The 21,848-nt window shown below is 36.4% G+C and overlaps 1 protein-coding gene and 1 long non-coding RNA gene across 10 annotated transcripts; one reads left to right on the top strand and one right to left on the bottom strand.

The window, feature by feature from the left end:
• Nucleotides 1–350: 350 nt before the first annotated feature.
• On the top strand, nucleotides 351–18,972 carry ALB3 (63 kDa inner membrane family protein). 9 transcript variants are annotated; one of them, XR_016061116.1, is made up of 12 exons: nucleotides 351–809; nucleotides 3,348–3,458; nucleotides 4,643–4,717; nucleotides 5,447–5,507; nucleotides 6,659–6,732; nucleotides 7,063–7,167; nucleotides 8,040–8,147; nucleotides 8,233–8,336; nucleotides 9,177–9,421; nucleotides 9,699–9,819; nucleotides 14,252–14,370; nucleotides 18,736–18,972. XR_016061116.1 is itself a non-coding variant. In XM_088874279.1 (12 exons), exons 1-11 carry the CDS (start codon nucleotides 477–479, stop codon nucleotides 14,354–14,356), a joined length of 1,362 nt encoding a protein of 453 aa, XP_088730405.1. In that variant the 5' UTR covers nucleotides 351–476; the 3' UTR covers nucleotides 14,357–14,370; nucleotides 18,736–18,972. The 9 variants fall into 9 exon arrangements, 4 of the variants coding, with proteins under 4 accessions (XP_088730405.1, XP_011624075.1, XP_020524054.1 ...); XR_016061114.1 differs by lacking the exon at nucleotides 18,736–18,972 and adding an exon at nucleotides 17,803–18,230; XR_016061115.1 differs by lacking the exon at nucleotides 18,736–18,972 and adding an exon at nucleotides 16,932–17,516.
• LOC148780782 (uncharacterized) lies at nucleotides 18,524–19,748 on the bottom strand. The gene is made up of 3 exons (XR_016061117.1): nucleotides 19,173–19,748; nucleotides 19,017–19,081; nucleotides 18,524–18,864 (listed from the first exon to the last, which is right to left on the bottom strand). It is a non-coding gene; the product is annotated as an uncharacterized LOC148780782 (long non-coding RNA).
• Between the last annotated feature and the right edge of the window lie 2,100 nt (nucleotides 19,749–21,848).

Here is a 21,848-nt window from a genome sequence, read left to right as displayed (position 1 = left end):
AAAAATCTTTACCTTGATCATCTTGGCTTGAGCATTATGGTTGTAAGAAAAAAAATTGAGATTTTAAGCTAAAAAAAATGTGTATTATAACAAATTATCTACATTATCTATTTCATCTTAAAAAAAAAAAAAAATAATTGTTCACAAATACATAAATTTTATACGATTTTATTGAGTTTCAAATTTTATTTTTGGTATTGAAAATGGATTTTAGATCCATCATAGATTTAAGGTGAGGCTTTATTTTGTTTTCATACAGCCTAGGCCTTATAGAAACTTCCTCCTTTCGGCATGGTACCCTGGGAAAATTCCAAAGCATTTATTAGCGCGAGGAAGGCCTTTCGCCAATCGAAGAGGATAATCTTCCACTCCCTCTCTCCTCTCTCTCATCATCTTTCTCAATTCCTTTGGGAAAGAGAGAAACGTGGTACAATTCAGAGAAAAACCCAAGAAATTCCAGAGAAAACTCATTCAAAATGAGTAAATCTCTTCTGTATTCTTCCTTTCTCTTGGGCACCCCGCTTCCTTCTCTGCATCACCAAAGATCCAATGGAGCTTTTCCTCTTCCTAACAAGCCTCGAAGGACCCATTTTAATGTTAAATTCAGCCTTCACGACTTTAACCAATTCCATGAATTGGGTTCTTTAGTAGACTTTGAGAGAATTATGGGAAGAGCAGAGGGGCTTCTTTACACTCTTGCTGATGCTGCTGTTTCCACGGACCCAAGTGTCACAGCCTCGACCGAAACAGTCCAGAAGAACGGCGGGTGGTTTGGGTTCATTTCTGACACCATGGAAGTTGTTTTGAAGGTATGGATAGCTCCGTTTTGCTCTGGTTAGTGCTTTTCACTGACCCAATTTGTAATTTCTATTGAGGATCAGGTTCCATCAAGCATCTTTTGTTTTGTCATTTCTGAAGTCATGGAAGTTGTTTGGAAGACATAGGAAGCTTAATTTTGGTTTGGGTTAATTTTTCATTGGCACATTTTATTGAGGATGAGGTTCTATCAATCTTTCTTTTGGTCTTAGTTTGTACAGCTTAAGGATATGGGCCTGAACTACATACCTCATTCTTATGTTTCCCTTTTCATTCTTTAGTTATTTTTTAGGATTTTGGCATTTAGGTAGGTGGGTTTAAAGATTGTTGAATGAAGGGAGTTGTAATATATAACCAATAGCATGATAAGGTAACATTTGACTTTATAGTGGAGGTTTAGAAGTGTGTGAGTCTAATCTGCAGAATTCTTAGTATTTCTTCCATGCTGGCAATGTCGAATAGTTGTTCCTCCAAATATTCCTGATAATTATCATCCTTGCATATATTCTTATTTGCATGGGTGCAAATACATGCGTGTAGATGCGTAGTACAAACTATGTCCACATATTCTCACACAGTAGATGAAGTTTTTTGTAGAAATGCTTCTCTCAAATGAAGCGACCAGAGCATAGGGTTCATAATTCAATCAACCTCTATGTATCTCAAGGTAATTTGCAAATGGAAAACCACTCTTAATTCTTTTGTACTTAGTCTCAGTTTATCCTCTGCCAATCACATTCTGGGACATATAATGAGACCACAAACCAGGTATATGACAAATCGAGAACTAAACAAAGTGGCTTTTGTGAGTACATTTTGTACCTTGAAACATGGACATAAGAGGCTTTGCATTACAAGTTTATGTTCACAACCATAATGCTAATGAAACCTTGATAATGTGGGAAAAAAAGACCGGTGCCCATCCCAGAGCATGGAAATTTCTTCGATGATGTTTGCCAGTCCTCAAGGAGAATATGCATCTATTCTCTCCCGTCTTATCATGTTAAGTGAATCATCCTTTGAAAAAATCAAATGAGTTCGTGGAGACCTTTTACATTGACCTCCCGAGTCATAGGTTCCTGTATGCCTGGCAAAAGTCTTGATTACTGTGACTATATTCTTGCTAAGTGAGCATCCAGCCTTGATGATAGTGTTCCACATGAATTTCAAGAAATCCTCTGGTAGAATAGCACTTCTCTAGAATTTTTTGACATTTTTTTAGAAGTATTGAAACATGCAATCAACATTACCCTGAAAATGCCAAGCACTTCAAGTGAAGTGTCAAAATGAGCACAAAACACTTGTACAGAAATTTTAACCTCTTCCCTTTGAGTGTCTAAATAGCACACATGTCTTCATAATGGATTTTTGGGTTTCCATGTCAATCGTCCTTGCCATCTTTTGGATTTGAGCACTCATTTTGGTGCTCATGACTTTGTGCAACTTTGTATAGTGTGATATTTGATTGGCAATGCAGAGGAATGCCTCAAAGGCCTGCTATCCTTGAAGGAAGTTGCAAAATTTGGGATGACTGCTGTAGAATAAATCTTGGGTAGATAATTTTAAAGGAACATGAGGGCTGAGATTTAAGAAAGAGGACACATAGGTGTATAGGTAGTCTAGGGAGAACAGAGGAGATTGAGGGAACATGGGGTTAAGATCTAGTAGTATAGAGAAGTTTGTGGTCACTGGGAATGAAGACATAAGCAAGAAGAAAGAGGAACTAAAGAATTGTTTAGTAGGGCAGCTCTACCTTTAATTGACATTAGTTGGTAGCTGAGTACGACATTTGATAGTCCTTAGAGTTGTTCGCTTCTATTTTTCCTCCACTGAGAAAGAGGAGTGAGCTACATTTTAGTGCATGTAACCAGGAGGATATGAGAGTTCTTCCTGTCCCTCAAAAGGCTGATTAGCCTTATTTTTTCTTTTTTTGATAGGTTAATATAACCAATGGGAGCCTTTGGCAGAGTTCGGTTTTGTGCCTCTGCATTCCATTCAATGACTTGTTCTCAGCCCTTTTCCAAATTATTGGGGAGGCCTGTGAGCGCTGGAGGTGAGTGGATTTTTAATATACTATTACAGTGTACTACATGCACCTTGATTTATTATTTTAGTGTTTATATTGCATTTGAAAGTTGTGGCGTTACATCCTATGAGTGTAACTTTTTTGTTTCTTTCAAAGCATTTAGACTGCGTGATGAATTTGTGCTGATATGTTTTTCAATTTTTCAGGATTTAATACAATCTATTGGCTATTTAAACAATTCCTTTTCTTATATTTAGTTTGTCACTTTGATTTTAGCTTCATTTGTTTTAGTTATGCATTGGATTGATGTTATCTTGAGAACGCATTTTTTGGGCATGTAAACACAGAGACGAAATTGTTTTGTTAGTTTATCTAGTTTTTGTTTATTAATTCATCAACTTTCACTATCTCTCACTAGTGGTCCATTACAAAGTGCATTGCCTTCTGTTATTTGGCTAGAGAGTAGTAAACATGTGGAGATATTGATGTGCTTTACTATTTGCAGGTCTTGAAAGATGGGCTTTCTACTGTACATGTTCCATATGCATATGGATTTGCAATCATATTGCTAACGGTTCTTGTTAAAATAGCTACATTTCCCTTGACAAAGAAACAGGTGCATAATTTATTTGTCTTTTCATGATCCTTTAAATGATTTTCTTGCTATCATAGATTTCTGAATTTCTATACATGAATTTGTTTGGAAAATATCATATTATTAATCAATCAAGGGTTTCACTTGATTATGAGCTTTGGCCACTACTATCTATCAAATTTAAAGAATTATCTAATGTGAAATTTCTTTTCATTGTAATTATTCCAGTGTGCAGAAATAGTTGTTCAAAACTTGCGTAGTCTGACTTGGGCCTGGGCAAATCACTTAAACCTGCAGGGCGCCTGATCTGAGTGAAAACCTTGGGAATTGCCTGAGTCTCATCTGTTTCCAATGTTTCTTTGATATTGTCTTGAATGCTTGGCCTACTCCAACTTGCTGAGTTGGACCTGGGCATTGTGCTGTTCCAGAGTCGAGTCTAACTTTAAAAACACTTGTGCAAATTACGAAACAAATGTGTATTTACCACAGAATACTTACATGTACTTGATAGGACAGATGACAAAATATAAGCAACAAGGCATTGCCCTTGACAATTGTAGATAAGGCACATAAGACACCTTAGGTTTTGATTTCCTCAATTTTAGTACAATTAAAACAACAGTTTGCATATAACATAGAGATTATTAATTTTTGTTTTTGTTTCTTTCTTACAATGAAATGATTAAACCAAATAAAAATTGAAGATAAAATAAAAGAGAAAAGCTATCATACTCATATTGTAATTACTTAATTGGGAATGCATTTCTAAGCACTCATGCTCGGGAATGCATTTCTGAGCACTCATGCTTCAAGTGATTGTAATATGAGCATGAAACTTAACTTTTACTTATGCTCATTTTGCTTTATCATCTATGTGGAAATAAATCAGGTTAAATAACTTGCTATTTAGGTTGCCATGAAATTGATAAAGCCAAAGAGTAGGTTATTTATCATAGCTGGAAAACATAATAAGGGAAGATTCAAAATGATTATCGTATATTCTATTAGTTCCGATGCTTATACCACAATGGTGATTTCTTGGTCCACAAAACATGATTGTTGTCCACATCTCTTTCTTCAGAATGCTGTAGATAAATCAAAAATAGGTATTACTTTCTTATTTGCTGCATTTGTATACTTTACAATAATTATAAGTGAAAAGTAATCGTTTGCTAAACCAGCCAACTTAAATATTTCATATTTAGGTGGAGTCAACGTTGGCTATGCAAAATCTTCAACCAAAGATCAAAGCTATTCAACAAAGATATGCAGGCAATCAGGTGAGTTGATCCATGATGGCTTTTGTTATAAAACATATATCTCATAGAAAAGTCCGGTCACCACTGGGTGGTGTAGATGCAAATCGACGAAGTCAAATGATATTAAACTAGTTATTCGTTATTCAATAGTTGCACTTTTACTATTAATTTGACTATTTACTACATGGAGCTATTTTGCCTTGTAGGTGCTGTCTATTACTCTCTTGCTTATGCATTTTATCTAATGTAAATTATTCTGATTATTTTCTGAAGGTTGCATCCTCTCTCTTTATTTGACTCAAACAATGAGATTCATTTTCACTTGTTGAAAGTTTGCGTATATTCCTACTAAGCAAGTAAAATTGTTTAAGGGATATGTCTGAGGCTACCTGTATGAAGTGAACCATATTTGGCCATCCTAAAAGTTTTGAAATACATCTTGACATTTTTTCTATATACTTCACAATGATGGCTGTGGATATGTCTATTAGCAACATGGACCTTGTAACGTGTAACATAACCCGAGTCCCCTCCCCTCTCAAAAAAAAAAAAAAAAAAAAAAGAGAAACAAGGTACACCATAGTGCTAAAAGTTGCTCCTGACTTTGCTTGTGACTCTAGATTTGCTTCTCACTTCTCTTTTTAAAATTCTTCTGTTGGAGTGGCATCCTTGGAGTGGAAATTATGAGTTTCTTTGCTTAATGATCATTTGTAATTTGCCCTATCTAATATATGTTTTGTTATTTTTTAGGAAAGGATCCAGCTAGAGACAGCCCGTCTATACAAACAAGCTGGAGTTAATCCGTTGGCTGGTGTGTATACCTTTCATTATTTTATGTTCAGTTTAAGCATGAATTTTGTAGGCAACAGCCGGTAATATCTTTTTCATGTTTTAGTATAAGAAGGTTGCTCGATTTTTTTTATCATTTGACTTTAGACATTTTAAACCTGTGGATTTTATTTTGTTTTATTTTTTATTATTTTATTACCTAAGCTTAATAATTCGATTAGAAATAAAATAGAGAAACTACAAAGAAACTGATTGATGCAACTTTATACTAGTGGCAACAGAAAAATTCATTTCTATGTATTATTTCAATGTGACTGCAATTTATCTTTGATCGATTGCCACTTGTGATAATATTCTCCTTGATGTTTGATAAAACGACTTGGAAATACTTGAATATCATGCAAATTGAGATGCGTGATATGCAATTATCCAAAAAGTCCAGGTGGAAGAACAGTGGTGGGAGGTGCCCGAAAAAACAGTTCTAGGTCGAAATTGTGTGTAAAAAATGCATATTGAGGCATTTTTAATACATCTTTTTTATGTTCAATCAATCCAAACTCCAAAGTCAAACCAAAGTATTTGAGATTTGGACAATTAGTTAATAACACATCAAGAAAAATAGGAAAATATAATCCATCATTCAAATTCAGTACTAGACATAACACATAGTCCATAACTCCATCCACACACTCCATAGTCCATACCATTACCATGATTAGCATCCCAGTCCATGCTCCATACACCATAGCCCATACACATAAGAGGAGGTTTTCAAACCTTTGAATTAATTGATCTCCTAACATAAATGCCAAAATGCGCGTTTTTTCTTGGTCTTATCTTAAAAAAGGAGTTTACCCCCCATGGCTAGGCGCCCTCCTAGGCAGGTGACCAGGGTCCTTGGGCGGGCGCCCAGGGATCCAGCATCTAGAAGGGCCCGCCTAGGCGTTGGGTGGGCAGCTTTTATATTGGTGTGGTGCTATCCCACAATAAAGGCATTGTCTATCAACTCCTTAGATCAACTGTATCTAATCATGTTTTATGCCCATCTCATAACTTATTCATTTGATTTTTTGCATCTTGTTCTTGTAATCATCTTCTAGTTTCTCTTTGAAATATTTATTCGGACTTTCTGGTCTCAAAAACTATGTGGTGGCCCTGGTTTATTGTGTGAAGGATGTTTACCCACTTTGGCTACAATACCAGTTTGGATTGGTTTATATCAGGCCCTTTCCAATGTTGCAAATGAGGTACTGTAAATCTTTTTTCCTTTAATGGTACAAAATGTGAATCTATACAATTTTCAGCAAGAATGCTAGGACTTGGGACTTGGCAAAGTCCCAAGTCAAAGTCATTCGTATGGACTTAGCTGAGAGACTCGGCCGAGTCTGTACAAGTTATAATACTAAAATACAGGAACAACCAAGTTTGGCCGGTTCCTTGCCAAGTCCAAGTAACTGGGGTCAGTCAAGTGGGATTCGCCCGAGTTTTAGAATGCTGATTCTATATTTCAAGTACTTGAATTATGTTGATTTTGGAATTTGTTCATTAATTTTTGAATTGTTTTTACTTATTTGAAGGGATTGCTCACAGAAGGTTTCTTTTGGATTCCCTCTTTGGCTGGCCCCACCACCATCGCTGCACGACAAAGTGGATCTGGAATTTCATGGCTCATCCCATTTGTGGTAATAGGTCTCTTCTTTGTAAATCAAACTACAAAAGAAAGGAAAACAAACAACCTATTGTATTAATCAAATGAGGAAGCGAAGCTTACAAGCCTTGCTTCATATCTTTTGTCCGGCAGAACCAGGAAGCCTTAAGTGAAACCCTAAAAATTGTCTTCACAAGCTATTGGTAGACCAAGCTCTAACCCTAGTGTAATCTAGACCATCCACTACAAACATTAAACCTAATCTGTAAACACGAAAGAAAATCCAAAGAGAAATCCATCCCTGATTCTAAAGGAACAAACTACCCCTAATTTCACGATAAAAACTTCAGACACGTCGTTCGGGCCTTTAGAAGCTTTTTTTCCCCAAATCAATGGGCAAAACCAGCAAAGTGGTTTTCTGCATCGTAATGCTTAAAACTCCATTTACGGAAAGCGGTAGTAATAGAAATTCTGATATAGGAACTAAAAGTTTCGGTCCCTGGAAGATGGGGTACAAAATCACTTGCATCACAATGCTTCTATAATCAGATGCCTTATCTGTTTTCTAAATTTCTAATCAACAGCTTCTTAAGTTCTGTCCAGTGATTGTGGCGCTGTATATAAGTGTGTAACTGCAATTTGGCAGTCTACCTATGCTTAGTGAAAGTTTTGCCCATAGATAAAGATATCAAATTTGGCCGTAGCAAGTGTGTCCGTTACAATTTTGGAATACACTAATGAATTTGTTTCTAGATATCAGTTCCTACTTTTCCAATCATTCCATTCACAATTAAAAGTTATGTATTTCGATCTATAATTGATAAAAAGAATATGGTTTATTTTAGGTTTTGTGTGGAGTTTTAATTTTCAACGTGACTCGAAGCAACTTTACAATTTCCCTTGCAGGATGGTCATCCACCCTTGGGCTGGTCTGACACAGCAGCATACCTTGTGTTGCCTGTGCTCCTTGTGGTTTCTCAATATATATCAATGGAACTCATGAAGCCACCTCAGGTAAAGTGGTCAAAATTTTAAACCCTTCAATTCAATCTATATTTTGCTGGAGACAATCCATTGATTCTGCATTATATGTTGGCAGACTGATGATCCAGCTTCGAAGAACTCTCTACTCATTTTTAAATTTCTTCCTCTTATGATTGGCTATTTCTCTCTCTCTGTACCATCGGGATTATCAATCTACTGGTCAGTTCCTTTCCGACATTTCTTTTCTTACAGAAGATTAGAGAGTTAAAAAATGATCAATTTGCAAATTCAGTTGCTATGTCACTGAATGTGAAACATCAAAGGTTGCAACCATTATAATCAATAACTATGACTTGAGTTTTGTGATGTTTTATGTATCTTTTGTTTTGAGTATATCTTGTGTTTCTGATGCAATTCTTTTCTTTACATTGCGCATATAAAATTTTAATGAAATTAAACTGGTTTTGAATCTATTCTATTTGTGCGGCTCTTCAAAAAAATTTAAAGAATTCTATGAGGGTGGTGTTGTCTGGACTTTTCAATGATAGATGCTCGGAATTGCTGTGGGATTTACCGACAGTTTTTATGGTCCTGCAAAGTTCAAAGCTGCTTTAGTTTCTTGGACTTGTCTCATCAGAAATGCAAAAATTTGCAACATGGGTTGAAGATGGATAGTATATTGACCACATCTGATCGCTCTATGCAGCTCAATACCTGTTCCAAATTTGCTCTTAAAGACCAAGCAGTTAGCATTTTCTAGCAACTGAGGAATATCAAATAATGGCATGTTAAGTCAATGATTGGATTATTAATATGGACAAACAATTAAAAGGAGCACATTATAGCTTGAACTCAAGCCGTTGTATTATGTGAAATATTGGTTTTTTTTGTTTTCAGTTATATTATTCTATAGCTGTTTCTTTTCAGTTAATCCTATTCTCATTAATTTGCACGTAAATTCGGATTTCATTTTATTTTCTATGGCATGTTCCTACCTACCACGACAAGGAGCTGTATTAAAAAATGTTTCATGATCTTGTGCTATTTTCCTGAGTTTAGGTTCACAAATAACGTTTTGAGTACGGCCCAACAAGTTTGGCTACGAAATCTAGGTGGTGCAAAACCTGTGGTAGATGAGGATGCAAGTGGAATCATCAGCGCTGGAAGGGCAAAACGGTCAGAATCCCAGGCGGTCACAACTGTGGAACCACGGCGTGGTGATAGGTTTTTTATTCTGTTCCTCCAGATTATCTCATCATTTACTCCAAAGATTGCTACTTATTATACAGAGCGTGTAAGCTGTGGTCAGCATACAATACACAATACTTTTAATACACTATATTTTTAATATACAGGCAATCCACTGTTCATCCTCAGCAGTGGATGGTGGGGATGACCCATTTTTCTCCTGGCAGGCATGATGGATTGTCAGGTAGAATCATAGTTGATCAACATCCATCATTGAGGGCAGATGGTGGATTGCCTGTCATGTATAGTATATTACGTACACTGCATGAATAGTATTCTTTTCCCTTCTAGTTGACGTTTACAGTGTAGTGCTGAGATATATCACGATTTCAGGTTTAAGCAATTGAAAGAAGAGGAAAGCAAGAAAAAATTAAATAAATCAATGCAAGAAGTGCAGGTAATGGCCTCAACATCGGAAACTGATGATAGTTCCGAGGAAGAGGGACAAGACAAGGTACTTTTGAAAACATTCTTTGCTTTGTTTCTTGGCCATTTAATATACATGTGATTTCAAATTTGTCTTCTCTTAACCTGTAATTAAGTAAGCATTAATCCCCTTCAATGTCATTAGATATATGTAATCTTCCTTCAAACATCAATACATATACGTTGTTGATTTGAGAGTTTTAGATAATTTTATGACAATTATTTTGCCGATGTAATCTTCCTGGGACTGTCAATTTATGTCATACCATTCTTGATGATGCATCATTTTCTCATAAAAATATGACATAAAACAGACTAATTAAATTTTAGATGGAGTCCATCAGAGTATACTGGAGAATATGTTCCTTTGATCATTGTTTATAATCATATTTGATAACTTGTTCTCAGTTTTATTGCTCATTGTGCAGCAGCATCCAGGGGATTTGAATTTTTTTTTGCTTTAACACTCTTAAAGATAAACTGTTGCTCTGCTTAACCACATAAAATTAGTGCAGTTTCTATGGACACATGGGTTACATGGGAGGGTTAATGCTCTTGAGAGTAGAAGGTTGAAGCTATAGACTTGAGATGGTTTTGTTCATGGCAAAATAGTGAATGGTGCTACTCACTAAATATCCACCAGGGAAATGTTACCTATAAAATATGCTAGAAGATGTATATATATACATCCGCGCACACACACACACACACTCTGATCCTGTGTGTGTATGTGTGCGTGCATGCATGTGTGTGTGAGATCTTAGACATTTTGTACATCCCAGCTTTAGTGTCAATATAAGGCTTGGTAACTTTATTGGGGTACTTCTTGGAAAAACGATAGAGCCAGTTACAAGCCTTGTGTGTCAGTTTCTATTACGGTTATTGATGGAGCAAACTAACAAAATCTTTACGAGAGTCCTCGATTCTGATTGAGTAGATTATGGCTAAAATTCTTGGACTTCGCTCATCCTATGGTAGGTCCTAGCCGAAGTGAGGGTTCATCTTGCAAATTTAGAGCAATAAGGAGTCCTTTTGTGGGATCTTTAAATTTAGTGATAGTTTGAGCCAAAAAGATTATGTTTCTATTCATAATGTAAATCAAGAAAACATAAGGCAACTCAAGTAAAATTTGAGCAGAAATATGCTATGTACAGCAAGCTTAAGGTGTGCTGTTGGAATGTGCTTGGCATGTGTGATTTTCTTGAGCATCAAAACGTATTGAAGAAATTCTTTCCCAAACCTCCCTGTCTAGATCAGAGAGATGCTTGCTTTGAAATGGTAATTTATGAGGCTATTTTCATTTCAAACTGAGAGATGATATTTGTTTTGAGTGTACAGCAAACATGTGTTTTGGATTTTCATTCCATAAAAATGGGACTAAACTTGTTTCATAGTCTAGACCACATATTTGAATGTTACTCTTGGGTACCAACCATCTCTTTTATCATCCAATGGTTCAAAATATAATGGTAACTTTGTGGACACATCTCATGTTAAGCCATGTTCATATCTTTCGTTGGCAGGCCAAGTTGCCAAATGTCACTTTTGGATAACATGGTCCTCTATTGCACCATGCCAAGTCAATTATCCTTGGAATATCTCAATGATTGAAGTTCCACCACATGATGGATTGACTGAGGGATAACTTTTGTGTCATGGGAGCGTTCTCGTGACATCATGTGCATGGAAATCCATAATTGGAACTAAAGAAATGGGAAACTGCGAGAGAAGACGGGGTTTATGTCTCTAAACATCCATGCAGATTTTCTGCAAGACATGAATGACTTTTATTGTCTATTCTGAACCTGTATTATTGCTTCCCATGTCAATGATCCATATATAAGCCAACTTAATGAAATAAATGGGGAAAGACTCTTTAATATAGAAAATTTTGACAAACACTAGATTTAAGTGTCACTACTATGAACTGCATGCGATGTCAATTTGGTTATCGCGAGACAATAGTGTGCATGAATCATATTGGGCATGGTGGAATTGTACTCAGAAAGAGTTGAAAGAAACCCTAGTGTTTTTTTTTGAGTCCTAGATGGGATCACTTTACTAACATAACCCATGGAATTAACTCGTTAGTCGAAGTAGTATGTTTTTTGTATTGGGGCTTGTGGCCTTTAAAGCCTGTGAGAGCTTGTAAATAGAATTATTTGTAGTTATTTGTGCACTTTAGGGGGGAGTGTACCATAGCTGACTGACCTAGGTTGGGCAATCTATGGCCCGGGTCATGTCCAAAACCCTTTCCCTTGGAATAGGCACTACCATTGAGGGTTTATAGAGAGTCCTCCCTTGTTGAGGTCAGAGAGATGCCCAGGGACATTGTTTGTGGGCCTGGAGAGTTGTGTGGTCTCCTATGTGCGGAAGTAAGCCTGAGACAGTGAGGGTCAAATCCTCAACAAGGCCTCCGCACAACATGTACATATGACAACAACATTTTGAGAAGCAACCCTATATAGAAGGCACATGTACATGTGCGTAGAGAGCGCCCTTTTGTACTAACCATGGGTCATAGGTCAGGTTGGGTTGGTTTGAGAAGAAAGTTGTGGATCATGGATCCCAGCACAAGTGGAGTGCCTTGATAGTCACTTGTTATTTATTATATTGTATCATTCCACTTTTAAAAGGTATTTCTGTGTATTTTGAATTTCTATGATTTTTGGGTATATTTCTCCGAATTTTAAAGTGTTCTTTTTATTTGCATTAAAAGACCGCTAAAGGGTATGTCTGTATTTTTTGAATAAGGGGGCATTTTAGTAATTACTCAATTTTAGGTGGGACCCACTTTTTTGTTTTGGGGCGAGGGGTAAGGGCCTAGTCCCCACATGTGCGGGACCCACATGGGGTTGTCATGTGGGGCCCACTAGGGCCACACACCCCATTAAGATGGATGCCCCATATTTTGGGGATTTACTTTTTTAAAGAATTTTTTTTTAAAATATAAATTCCTAGTTAGTTAAATTTTATCCTAAAATATTTTTTTAGTGAAAATTATTGAATATTTTTTTAGATCTAGATTGTCTTTGACCAAATTTAATTTACTTGAATTCCTAATTATCTCTTTGTGAGAGCATCTGATTTTTAGAAAATTTTAAAAGGTAAGAATTGACTGGTTAGAGTTCTAGATAATTGACTGGTTAGAGTTCTAGATAGATTAGAAGTGGGTATGGATCAAAACTTAGGGGATAAGGTTGCTAAATATACACTAGATCATACTGGCTATCTTAAAGATAAATGGCTCAAATTAATACTTTCTCTTACCTCACAAATTACCTAATTAATTTATATTGAATCCTAATCTAACTGGGACTCCCTAAGCCCTAGAGGCCTGTAGAAGGAGGGGTTTTTCCCCTTTATTCTTACATCAAGTCTCTCCCATTTCTCTCTCTTCTCTCCATGCCTCTCTCTCTATTTTTCTCTCATCTCTCTCTCTCTCTCTTGTCCTCTTCCCTCCGTAGGTGGTATTCCACCCCTCCTAAGTGTTGGGGTCACATGCACCTACCTAGAGAGGTAGAGGGCACACCCAGTCTGAGCTTTGGTTTTAGGGAAAGTACCATTTTGGCATATGCCCCAAGTGAAAAAGGGTTCTTTGTGAAACCCTAATTGTGACCCTAGCTCTCTTGCCCCATAAGTTTTATATAAGGTTGTCCCAGACGGGCTTCACAGTTCAGATTTGTGGACTTAGTAAGATCTAGAATTGTTTAGCATGCCATCAGTCATGTGATCGACTGTGGGTTGTGCTAAACCCTAAGGGGGTGACCCTAGCCAAATGTCAATAAGTCATCCATCAGTTGTTTTATTTTATTTTTGGTGTTCTTGTCTTATTTTGCTTCCTAAAGTTAGTTTGTAATTGATTTTTCAATAGAATTTTTTTGGCAATAAATTTTAAACTTCCTAGATTGTGGTAGGTTTGATTTTATTATATTTGTGGCACATGTAAGTAGAATTTCCGGCAATTAATAAAGAAAAGAAAGAAATTTTTTTGATTTTATATCCTGAAATTCTGCATAGACACTGCTTTCAGTTTTGTGTGTGTGTGTGTGTGTGTGTGTGAGAGAGAGAGAGAGAGAGAGAGTCCTAGCATTTAAATTTGAGAGAGATTGTGGAAATTTATGTTTCTAGTATGCAAAGTTTCTTCCTTCAATTTATTATCATGACTGAGGTAGAAATAAATAATAATAGAAAAGTGATTGTAGTTTCCATAATAATAATGATGCTGATAATAATAATATCGTTGCTAAAATAATAATAATAATAATAATAATAATAATAATAATAATAATAATAATAATAATAATTATTATTATTATTATTATTATTATTATTATTATTATTATTATTATTATAATAATAATTATTATTATTATTATTATTATTATTATTATTATTACTTTGTTGAACATATAAAAATGTCTTGGGACTTTCCTTCTCCTTATGGGCGTTTAATGCAGGAACTCCTTGAAGAGACATATACTTCCACTGGCAGTGAGAGAATTGTTGATTATTCTGGACAGAGGAGGAGCAAACGTTCAAAGAGAAAGCGGGTCTCTTCATAAATATTATTACTTTTGTAAGTTTCTTTCAAAGAAATTTAGATATACTAATTTGGAATTTCAATTTTTACATGTGCGTGTATTACTTTTCAATTTTTCCTTTTGAGCTGTTGATTAAGATATTGTAAAATATTTTTGTACAATTAGGAGTCAGGCTTGAGCTTGATGGGTTAGTTATAGACTATTGCAACATTGCATCACAATTTCGAGTCTTACCCCTGAATCACCCAAAAGGGAAAATAAAGAAAATATTCCTGTAAGGTGTAATATTTATTGTAGTTTGTTTTTCTTATGTGTCTTATTTGTTTTATGAATGAAATATGGGGAAAGTACACTTATGATCCATATGATTACATGAGCTTATTAAGCTTATTAAGCTTATTTTTAGGCATTTGTTCACCGTGGACATTTGTTCACCGCGTTCCTTTTCAATATTAAGCTTATTTTTAGGCATTTCATTTTCTTCCAGGTACAGTCCCTCTTTCACCTATTATGAAGATGATCACTTTTTTTTCTTCTGTGTTCATCTCTGTTATAGGGTGACAAATTTGTGATATTTTGAAAATCTCAGAACAATGATTTTTTATTTTTTATTTTTTATTTTTTATTTTAAATGTAATTGCCCTTGTTAAATGACATCCCAAGGCTAGTTTTCTGTATCAAATTGGATCACCTTTCTGTTAACCTGGTATTATGAAAGATGGTCCTTTAAGAGTTTTTGGAGTTCTCGGCAGCTTACACCTTTCCCATTTTCAAACCATCTGTCCGAACGGCCCATTAGCAAGCATCCGAACATAAATTTGGGCCCCCACAGTTGACAGTTGTGCATGTCAACAATCAAACGTTGACATTGATCAGTAATTGAGAGTGCAACTTTACCAGTAAAAAACATCACTTCACCCAGGCTTTGAGTCCCTTTGAAATCAATCAGAATTCGTTCTATCCGTTAAAGTGACTAGTTTAAGTATGCGTATTGTACGAACATGGGTGACATGGCATGATGGCATGTCACACAATTACCATGTGTGTAGGATAGACGTCATCTCATGGCATACTTTAGAATGTCTCTATTCTTATTCCTTTTTTTGTCAAAGTGGATAATTTGAACATGAAACCTACATTACAGAGACAAAGGGCCCTGTACCACTTGGTCATTATGCTAGAAATCCAAGGGGGACATTTAAAACTTTCGAAATGTCTGTTAGGAAGCCTCGATTGGAATTACTTGTGCAACAAGTTGATGGTGCATGAATTTCGTGATTGTGCAAGAACAAGAAGGATGGATGACATTGTAGAAAGCCCTTTGTATAGCAGCTTCCTACCAGCCACACCGAAAAATGTTTCATGAATTTAGAAATAAAAAATTAACTGACAATCATAAAATTAGAATACTGAGAAGTAGAACTATCTGAACATTATCACAAAAGAATTACAATATGGATGCAAGATAAAAATGATGGGAGACAATGAGGAAGCAATATTTTGTTCGTCTTTAAGGGTTTACTTAATTATTTGGAAACCTAAGTGTTACTCCTTTCACTTTATTGGGGGGTTTATTTTAGTTAATTTCAGAACGGGATTGTAGCAATCAATTTTGAAAATATCTGGACATATTTATTTTTTCTAATGTTTTTCTTGAGATTTTATTTAAATCTGACCTTCCAACATATTGGGGGCATCTTCATAGGAGGTATCATACACGAATGCACTATTGAGTTTCTTTTTAGTATTCATGGTAAAAACTTGTTTGTCACATGGTTCCTATAATTTTCACTTAATTTTTACTTTGTTCATACAGTTTCCGGCTGTCTGCTCTTCGTGTGGTAACTAGAAAAAGTATGGTACTGTCCTAATGACTGGAAAACCAGAGTCATTAGGATCATCGCTGTTAATTATGGATGGTGATGGACAACGAGTGGGCCCACTGTTAGGTCATACAATGTTCTTGGTTCTCACCCTCTCCAACACTGTCTGTTGTTTCAATTGATGGTGATGACTGAGGAGTAGATAACACTTTCCCATAACCAAGTACTTCTTGACTGTTCTTTCTTTTTGTTTACAAGAGTGAATAATTTTATTTGAAACTAAGTGTGACAAAATTCAAAATATGTATGCTCCGTCTTTGATCCCCTTTTGGAGTATGAAACAATTTACTGTCATCATTTTTAGAATTAATTAAATTTCTCAACTTTCTTGATGATGGAAGGGTTTCTTTAGGTCATATATGCATGTTCTTATAAGTTGCTTACTCAGCAGTCATATATGCACTAATTTTTGTGAGCCATTTGGTTGAGTTCCATTAGCCAGTGTTCTCTCAGTTCCGTTTCAGAGTTAGGTATTTATGAATGATATGGTCATTTTCTGAAAATGATGTTTTGCTGCTGTGTTGGAAAAGTCCTCTTTGTGCGGGACTTATCTGTGGGGGAAAACACACCCCCGACAAGTCAATATATTACATATGAGTAATCGTTGTCCATGGTTCATAATATAAAAATGCATTCCATGCTGCTGCTGTATTCCATATTAAACTTGAATGCCTCTTTCATATGGTTCTCTTTCTTTTTTTACTTCTTAACAGACCTAGAACACAATTTAGCTTGACTGTTCATATGGTGACTAGAGATCATTACACTACTCCAATGCCGAGAATAGCCAATGTCCTAGAAATGATACGCCATTTTATGTTTGCTTTCCTTGTGGACATCAAACTCATTCAGACAAATAGGAACAGTTCATTGGCTTTTTTATCCAGCGTGCATGCTGTTCGCCACCGGTTTGACATTTGACGTGGCACAGGGCTTTTAAGCCATTGATGTGCATGGTATCTTTATTATATAGGAGGACTCTGTGAAAGTGAAAAAGACTACAAAGACATCATAGTAAAACATAACCATGATGCTCGCCATCAAATGTATGGATATCAAAAAGATCTTGGGGACTGCTTATACAGTCATGATCATCAACTGCTTATACAGTTGTTGAAAGAAACTAAAAACATAATAATTGTGTTGTGTTTGAGTGAACGTACACAGCATAGACATACTTAAGTATGAATGTGTGTATGGGTGTCTGTAATGTATCTGTGTAGAGAATTCAGAAAAAACTAAGTATTGACAGATTAACTGTTACAAAATAAAGAAGAAAATGAAGGGTTTTCTTGTCATTTTAAGGGTGCCTAGCTAATAAGATAGAGGGATCTCAAAGACATTGAAATCTTGATTACTTATGTGCATGTATTACTATGTGGCCATCAATGATGATGATTCACAACTCTCAAAAGAAAGATTGATGAGGATTCACAACTCACAAAAGAAAAATAACGAGGGTTCTTAGTAGTCTTATCATGAATCTGGAATATCTTATCTGATAACTGTTCGAGGAGAAAAATATGAAGGGCCATTTTTTTATGTAAGAGTCCGAGTAACATAATACTTTTTGGTTTGAACTAGGTACTTACAGCTCCTGAATTCATCCGATGACAATAGATGTCTGAGGAGCACTAGTGCTGATTGATAAATTTTGAGCTAATGAGGGAGAATCTCCAGCTGTTTGCTGGCATCGGGATGTCTGATGAGCTGAATAGTATCCTGTTTGTAACCAAACAGATACCATAGAATTTTTGTTCCTTTATCTAAAAGGATTAACATAGCAAAATGCATGTATAGGCTGCTGATCTCCAAGGTGGTTTAAAGTCTGTTTTAGCCGTAACCAAGGTTCCTTTGAACATGTTTTGCTCTTATCAAAGTTGAGGAACAGTAGAATAATGCCCACATGCATTTTCTACGAGAAATTCAACACACATTTCAATCTGCTAGAGTATAGACTATTTTCAATGACCAGAGTGTAAATAATGAAGTCATCACTGCATTTTGGTCAATTTGGAAACTGAAATAGCTTGTTTTCAACTCTTCATCATCGGCACCGGCAAAAAATCTTCAGCGATTTATCTAATTGGGAAAGAATTCCATTGACACTTAAGTTTCCTGCAGTTTATTGATACCACCACAGTCAGATGTCAATGGTGAACGGCTTCAGTGTTCCATTCCCATGCTTAAAGTCCATAAATTTGACAAACTGAGCGGGGAACAGAACTCACATCTGATAAATGGGGTGGCATCAAACGACTTTTATATGCTCGGCCAAAAAAAAAAATGTTCATGTATATATATAGCATGAAAATCATGAAAAATTTAACTAAGATGCCGTCATTAAGTAGTTATAACACAACAATAATCTGGAGACAGTATTTTTCACCCACAATAAATACTTTTGACTTATTCAGTCACCCCCAAATGAATTTACAGTTTCTACCAATACAAACCTGACCAAAGTCTCTCTCTCTCTCTCTCTCTCTCTCTCTCTCTCTCTCTCTCTCTCTATAGCTAGGCATGTGAAGGAGGATGCCGATTCCCAATTGGGTTGGGTCCAGAAGGAACTTTGTGTAACCTTCGTTTGCCGGAGTTCTTGCCGACCTTCCTCCCTTGAGTAGGGGCATTTGCTCTTTCTTTCTCCTTTGAACAAACATAGTTAAAACAAGACAATCATTTATATGTATATGCACTTGCACACCCATTTGTGTTTGCAAGTAAATTAGTACAGACATGTCCACGTGTTCAGCGCACACGCAGAGAGAGAGAGAGAGAGAGAGAGAGAGAGAGCTTACTTGGTTGCTAAAGGCAACGGTGACATTGTTTGCACCGGGGTGAGCCATCTGAAATATGGCATCGGCTGTAGAGTAGGAAAGAGTTAGAAGGTTATACTAGTTGCTTCAAGAAATAATATTTGATTCAATGAATTCTGAAGTGAAGGCAAAAGTAACCTGGTTGCATGGCATGAACCATGAATGTTGTGAGGTTTTGCTGTTGAGAAGCTGCTAGGAGGAGACAAACTAAGAGGAGTTGTCTGAAGCTATGAATCCGCTTCATCTCTCTCTTTTGATCTCTAATTCATGTTTGGGAGCAATATGGAGCCTTTTCAAGGAGGTGGGAGAGAATATGGAGGCTTTTTAAGGAGGTGATAACAAGTCACGGGATAGGGACCTAACCTACCTGCTTAAATAGTTCCGTTCATTTCGTTCACTGCTAAGCGAAGGGACAGGGATTGTAGACTCTAGACTGAGACGTACTGGCGAGAGGGAAGGGATTCTAGACCCGCTAATAGACTAGTTGGAGGCAGGAAGATTTTAGACGCTCTTACAGACTAGGGACATTGTACCCCACTTAGAGAGTAGGCTTCCCATGAGCCTAGATGGAGTGTCTATGTATGAGTGAGAGTGAGAGATTTGGAACTAACTGTCCCAATAATCAAATATTTGACTTTGCTCAAATTGCTGCTACAAGTTGGGAATCCTATGTATGTTGAGAGAGAGATCCAATACTATCTTGGGCTCAAAGGCATATCAAATAGGTGCCTGCATAAGAGTGAGAATCCTATGCACTTAAGCATGGGATACAAGAGGATGATGGGAAATGGAATTCACGTTGCTTTCTATCATTTGGTGGTTGACTTCTTCGTGGAAATTATTGAAACCCTAAAAGGTAGAAGCTCATTGCCCTTGCATGCATCTCCTCATGATTGCTCGTATTCTTGATAGTGCCGTCTATTCCCTTACTCCAAATGTCTTTTGGCCCTTCCCCTTCATTCACCTTTTCCCCCCTCTACAAATCAAAAGTTGAAAGAAAAGGTGACAACATGTCTATCTTCACAATCATGCGTCCCACTATGAGACTAGTGCCGACAACCCTAAGGTAGTGGCCTTGGGAGTGAAAATGAGCTTCTAACCAATTCAGCACTTTAATGGGAGTGAAAATGAGCCTTTTTCTATCGTAGTGGCCAAGGCCCTCAAAGGATTGTTGCATTTTACATTTCTTGGTCGATTGCATCTTGCCTCCAATTCCCAGTAGGTCAACTATGAAAAAGGCATGTACATTTTGGACCTCTTGCCACTTGAGAATGGTAACAAAGGCGTTAGAGGCCATTGCACAACATCGATCCTTCTAATCCTAACAAAACTACTCAAAGAATTTGAGGAAATACCTTAAATTCAAGGTAAATTATGCACTAGGATGGTTATTTTTTATACAAGAAAGTAACAAACACTATATCGGAAATTTGGGGTCAATGTGTCCCATTGATAAAGGGAAAGTACTCATTCTTCCTTTTTTTCACGCAGCTTGTATACAAGCAAAAGCTGGCTGAGTGTTTACACCCAAATTCGAGGCTAAAGGGCACTAGACCTCTCTACCTTGATTCGAGCCTTTGTCATTAGTGGTAGGTTATTGGGCCCCATTGAATTATGATCAGTGAGGAACGAGACCGTGACAATATCTCTTTCTCGTGGACCACTAGTCACACCTGCTCGTTATTTCACCCAAACCAAACTTTCAAAGAGAGAAACACTTTTGAAATAACAATCATTTGATGATTGTCATGTAGATCCAAATTTTCAGATTGAAAAGAAAAATCTCCCAAGTAACTCTTTTGCCAAAATAGTTTAGGCAAAGATGGTCCTTTTTTAATTTTGGAACTTTGTTTTTTCAAGCACATAAGAGACGTAGAAGTAGAGTGCTGGCATCCCTTCAATAGATTTTGGTAGAGGTGAGTCTTCTTTTCATACTTCTTGTGTGATTGTCGGTTCTCTATCACGCCCCTCAAATAATTTGTTTGGGTTGGGGGATTAGGCTAAACATGCTTGGGCTTAAACCTATGAACCATTGGCAAAAAAGATTGGGGATGGTAAATTTATCTTCATTTCGAGAGGTCAAGTTCGTTCTTCGTATTAAACCTTGTAGGGTAAGAGATAAGTTACTGACTACTACTGTTTGGAAGAACACCTCTCATTTATCCTTTGTTCCAAAGAGTCTTGTTTGGATTAGATTCGGAGGCATTTCACTTTATGCTTGGAACATTGGTATTTTTCAAGGTTTGGGTAATTTTTTTGGTGAATTTGTGGGTGTGGATTGGGAGTTCTTAAAGGATTTAGATTTATCCTTTGTTAGGATGAAGGTTTTTAGAAATGGGCTTGCATCTTTACCTAAAAACGTTTGGCTTGACATCAATAAGGAGGATTTTCTTATTGATGTATTTGTTGTGGGAGCTAAAGTACAAATGACTCAAAAGGATGATATAAAAGATGTCAGTGGTAGTACTTTCGAAGTACTACATTCAAAAGATGATTGGGTGGAAGTTCTTTAAAAAAATACGCTCAGCTTTTGATCCCAAAACACAAAGGTACTTTCAGGATTTGCAGAAGAGACTAAGGCCATCCATGGCGTGTTTGGAGAAAACCGTTACACAAGGAGATGGTGTGCCACGTGCTAACAGTAGGATGTTAGATCTTTAAGGTCAAATTATCCCTTTTTAAATTTGAAAATGAAAAAGATTTGGGTCCTTAAAAAGAAAGTTGAAAATCAAGCCAACAGTTTCTAATTCTTGCAGACACCTCATTTTAAATCTGACAAATTCTATAGTTTTTTTAACCCTTAGGACGACCACA

Source organism: Amborella trichopoda, chromosome 8 (genome assembly GCF_054954075.1).
Source record: "Amborella trichopoda isolate Santa Cruz 75 chromosome 8, AtrichopodaSantaCruz75HAP2 v2.0, whole genome shotgun sequence".
NCBI lineage: Eukaryota > Viridiplantae > Streptophyta > Magnoliopsida > Amborellales > Amborellaceae > Amborella > Amborella trichopoda.
The sequence above is the reverse complement of the archived record's forward strand: the minus strand, read 5'-3'. Positions and strand labels throughout refer to the sequence as shown.

Bases quoted from the DNA above. Each gene is read 5' to 3' on its own strand.
- ALB3 (XM_088874279.1), top strand. From the start codon at position 477: ATGAGTAAATCTCTTCTGTATTCTTCCTTTCTCTTGGGCACCCCGCTT. The intron at 7,168-8,039 runs GTAATAGGTCTC...TTTCCCTTGCAG, and splicing joins CATGGCTCATCCCATTTGTG to GATGGTCATCCACCCTTGGG. The intron at 8,148-8,232 runs GTAAAGTGGTCA...ATATGTTGGCAG, and splicing joins AACTCATGAAGCCACCTCAG to ACTGATGATCCAGCTTCGAA.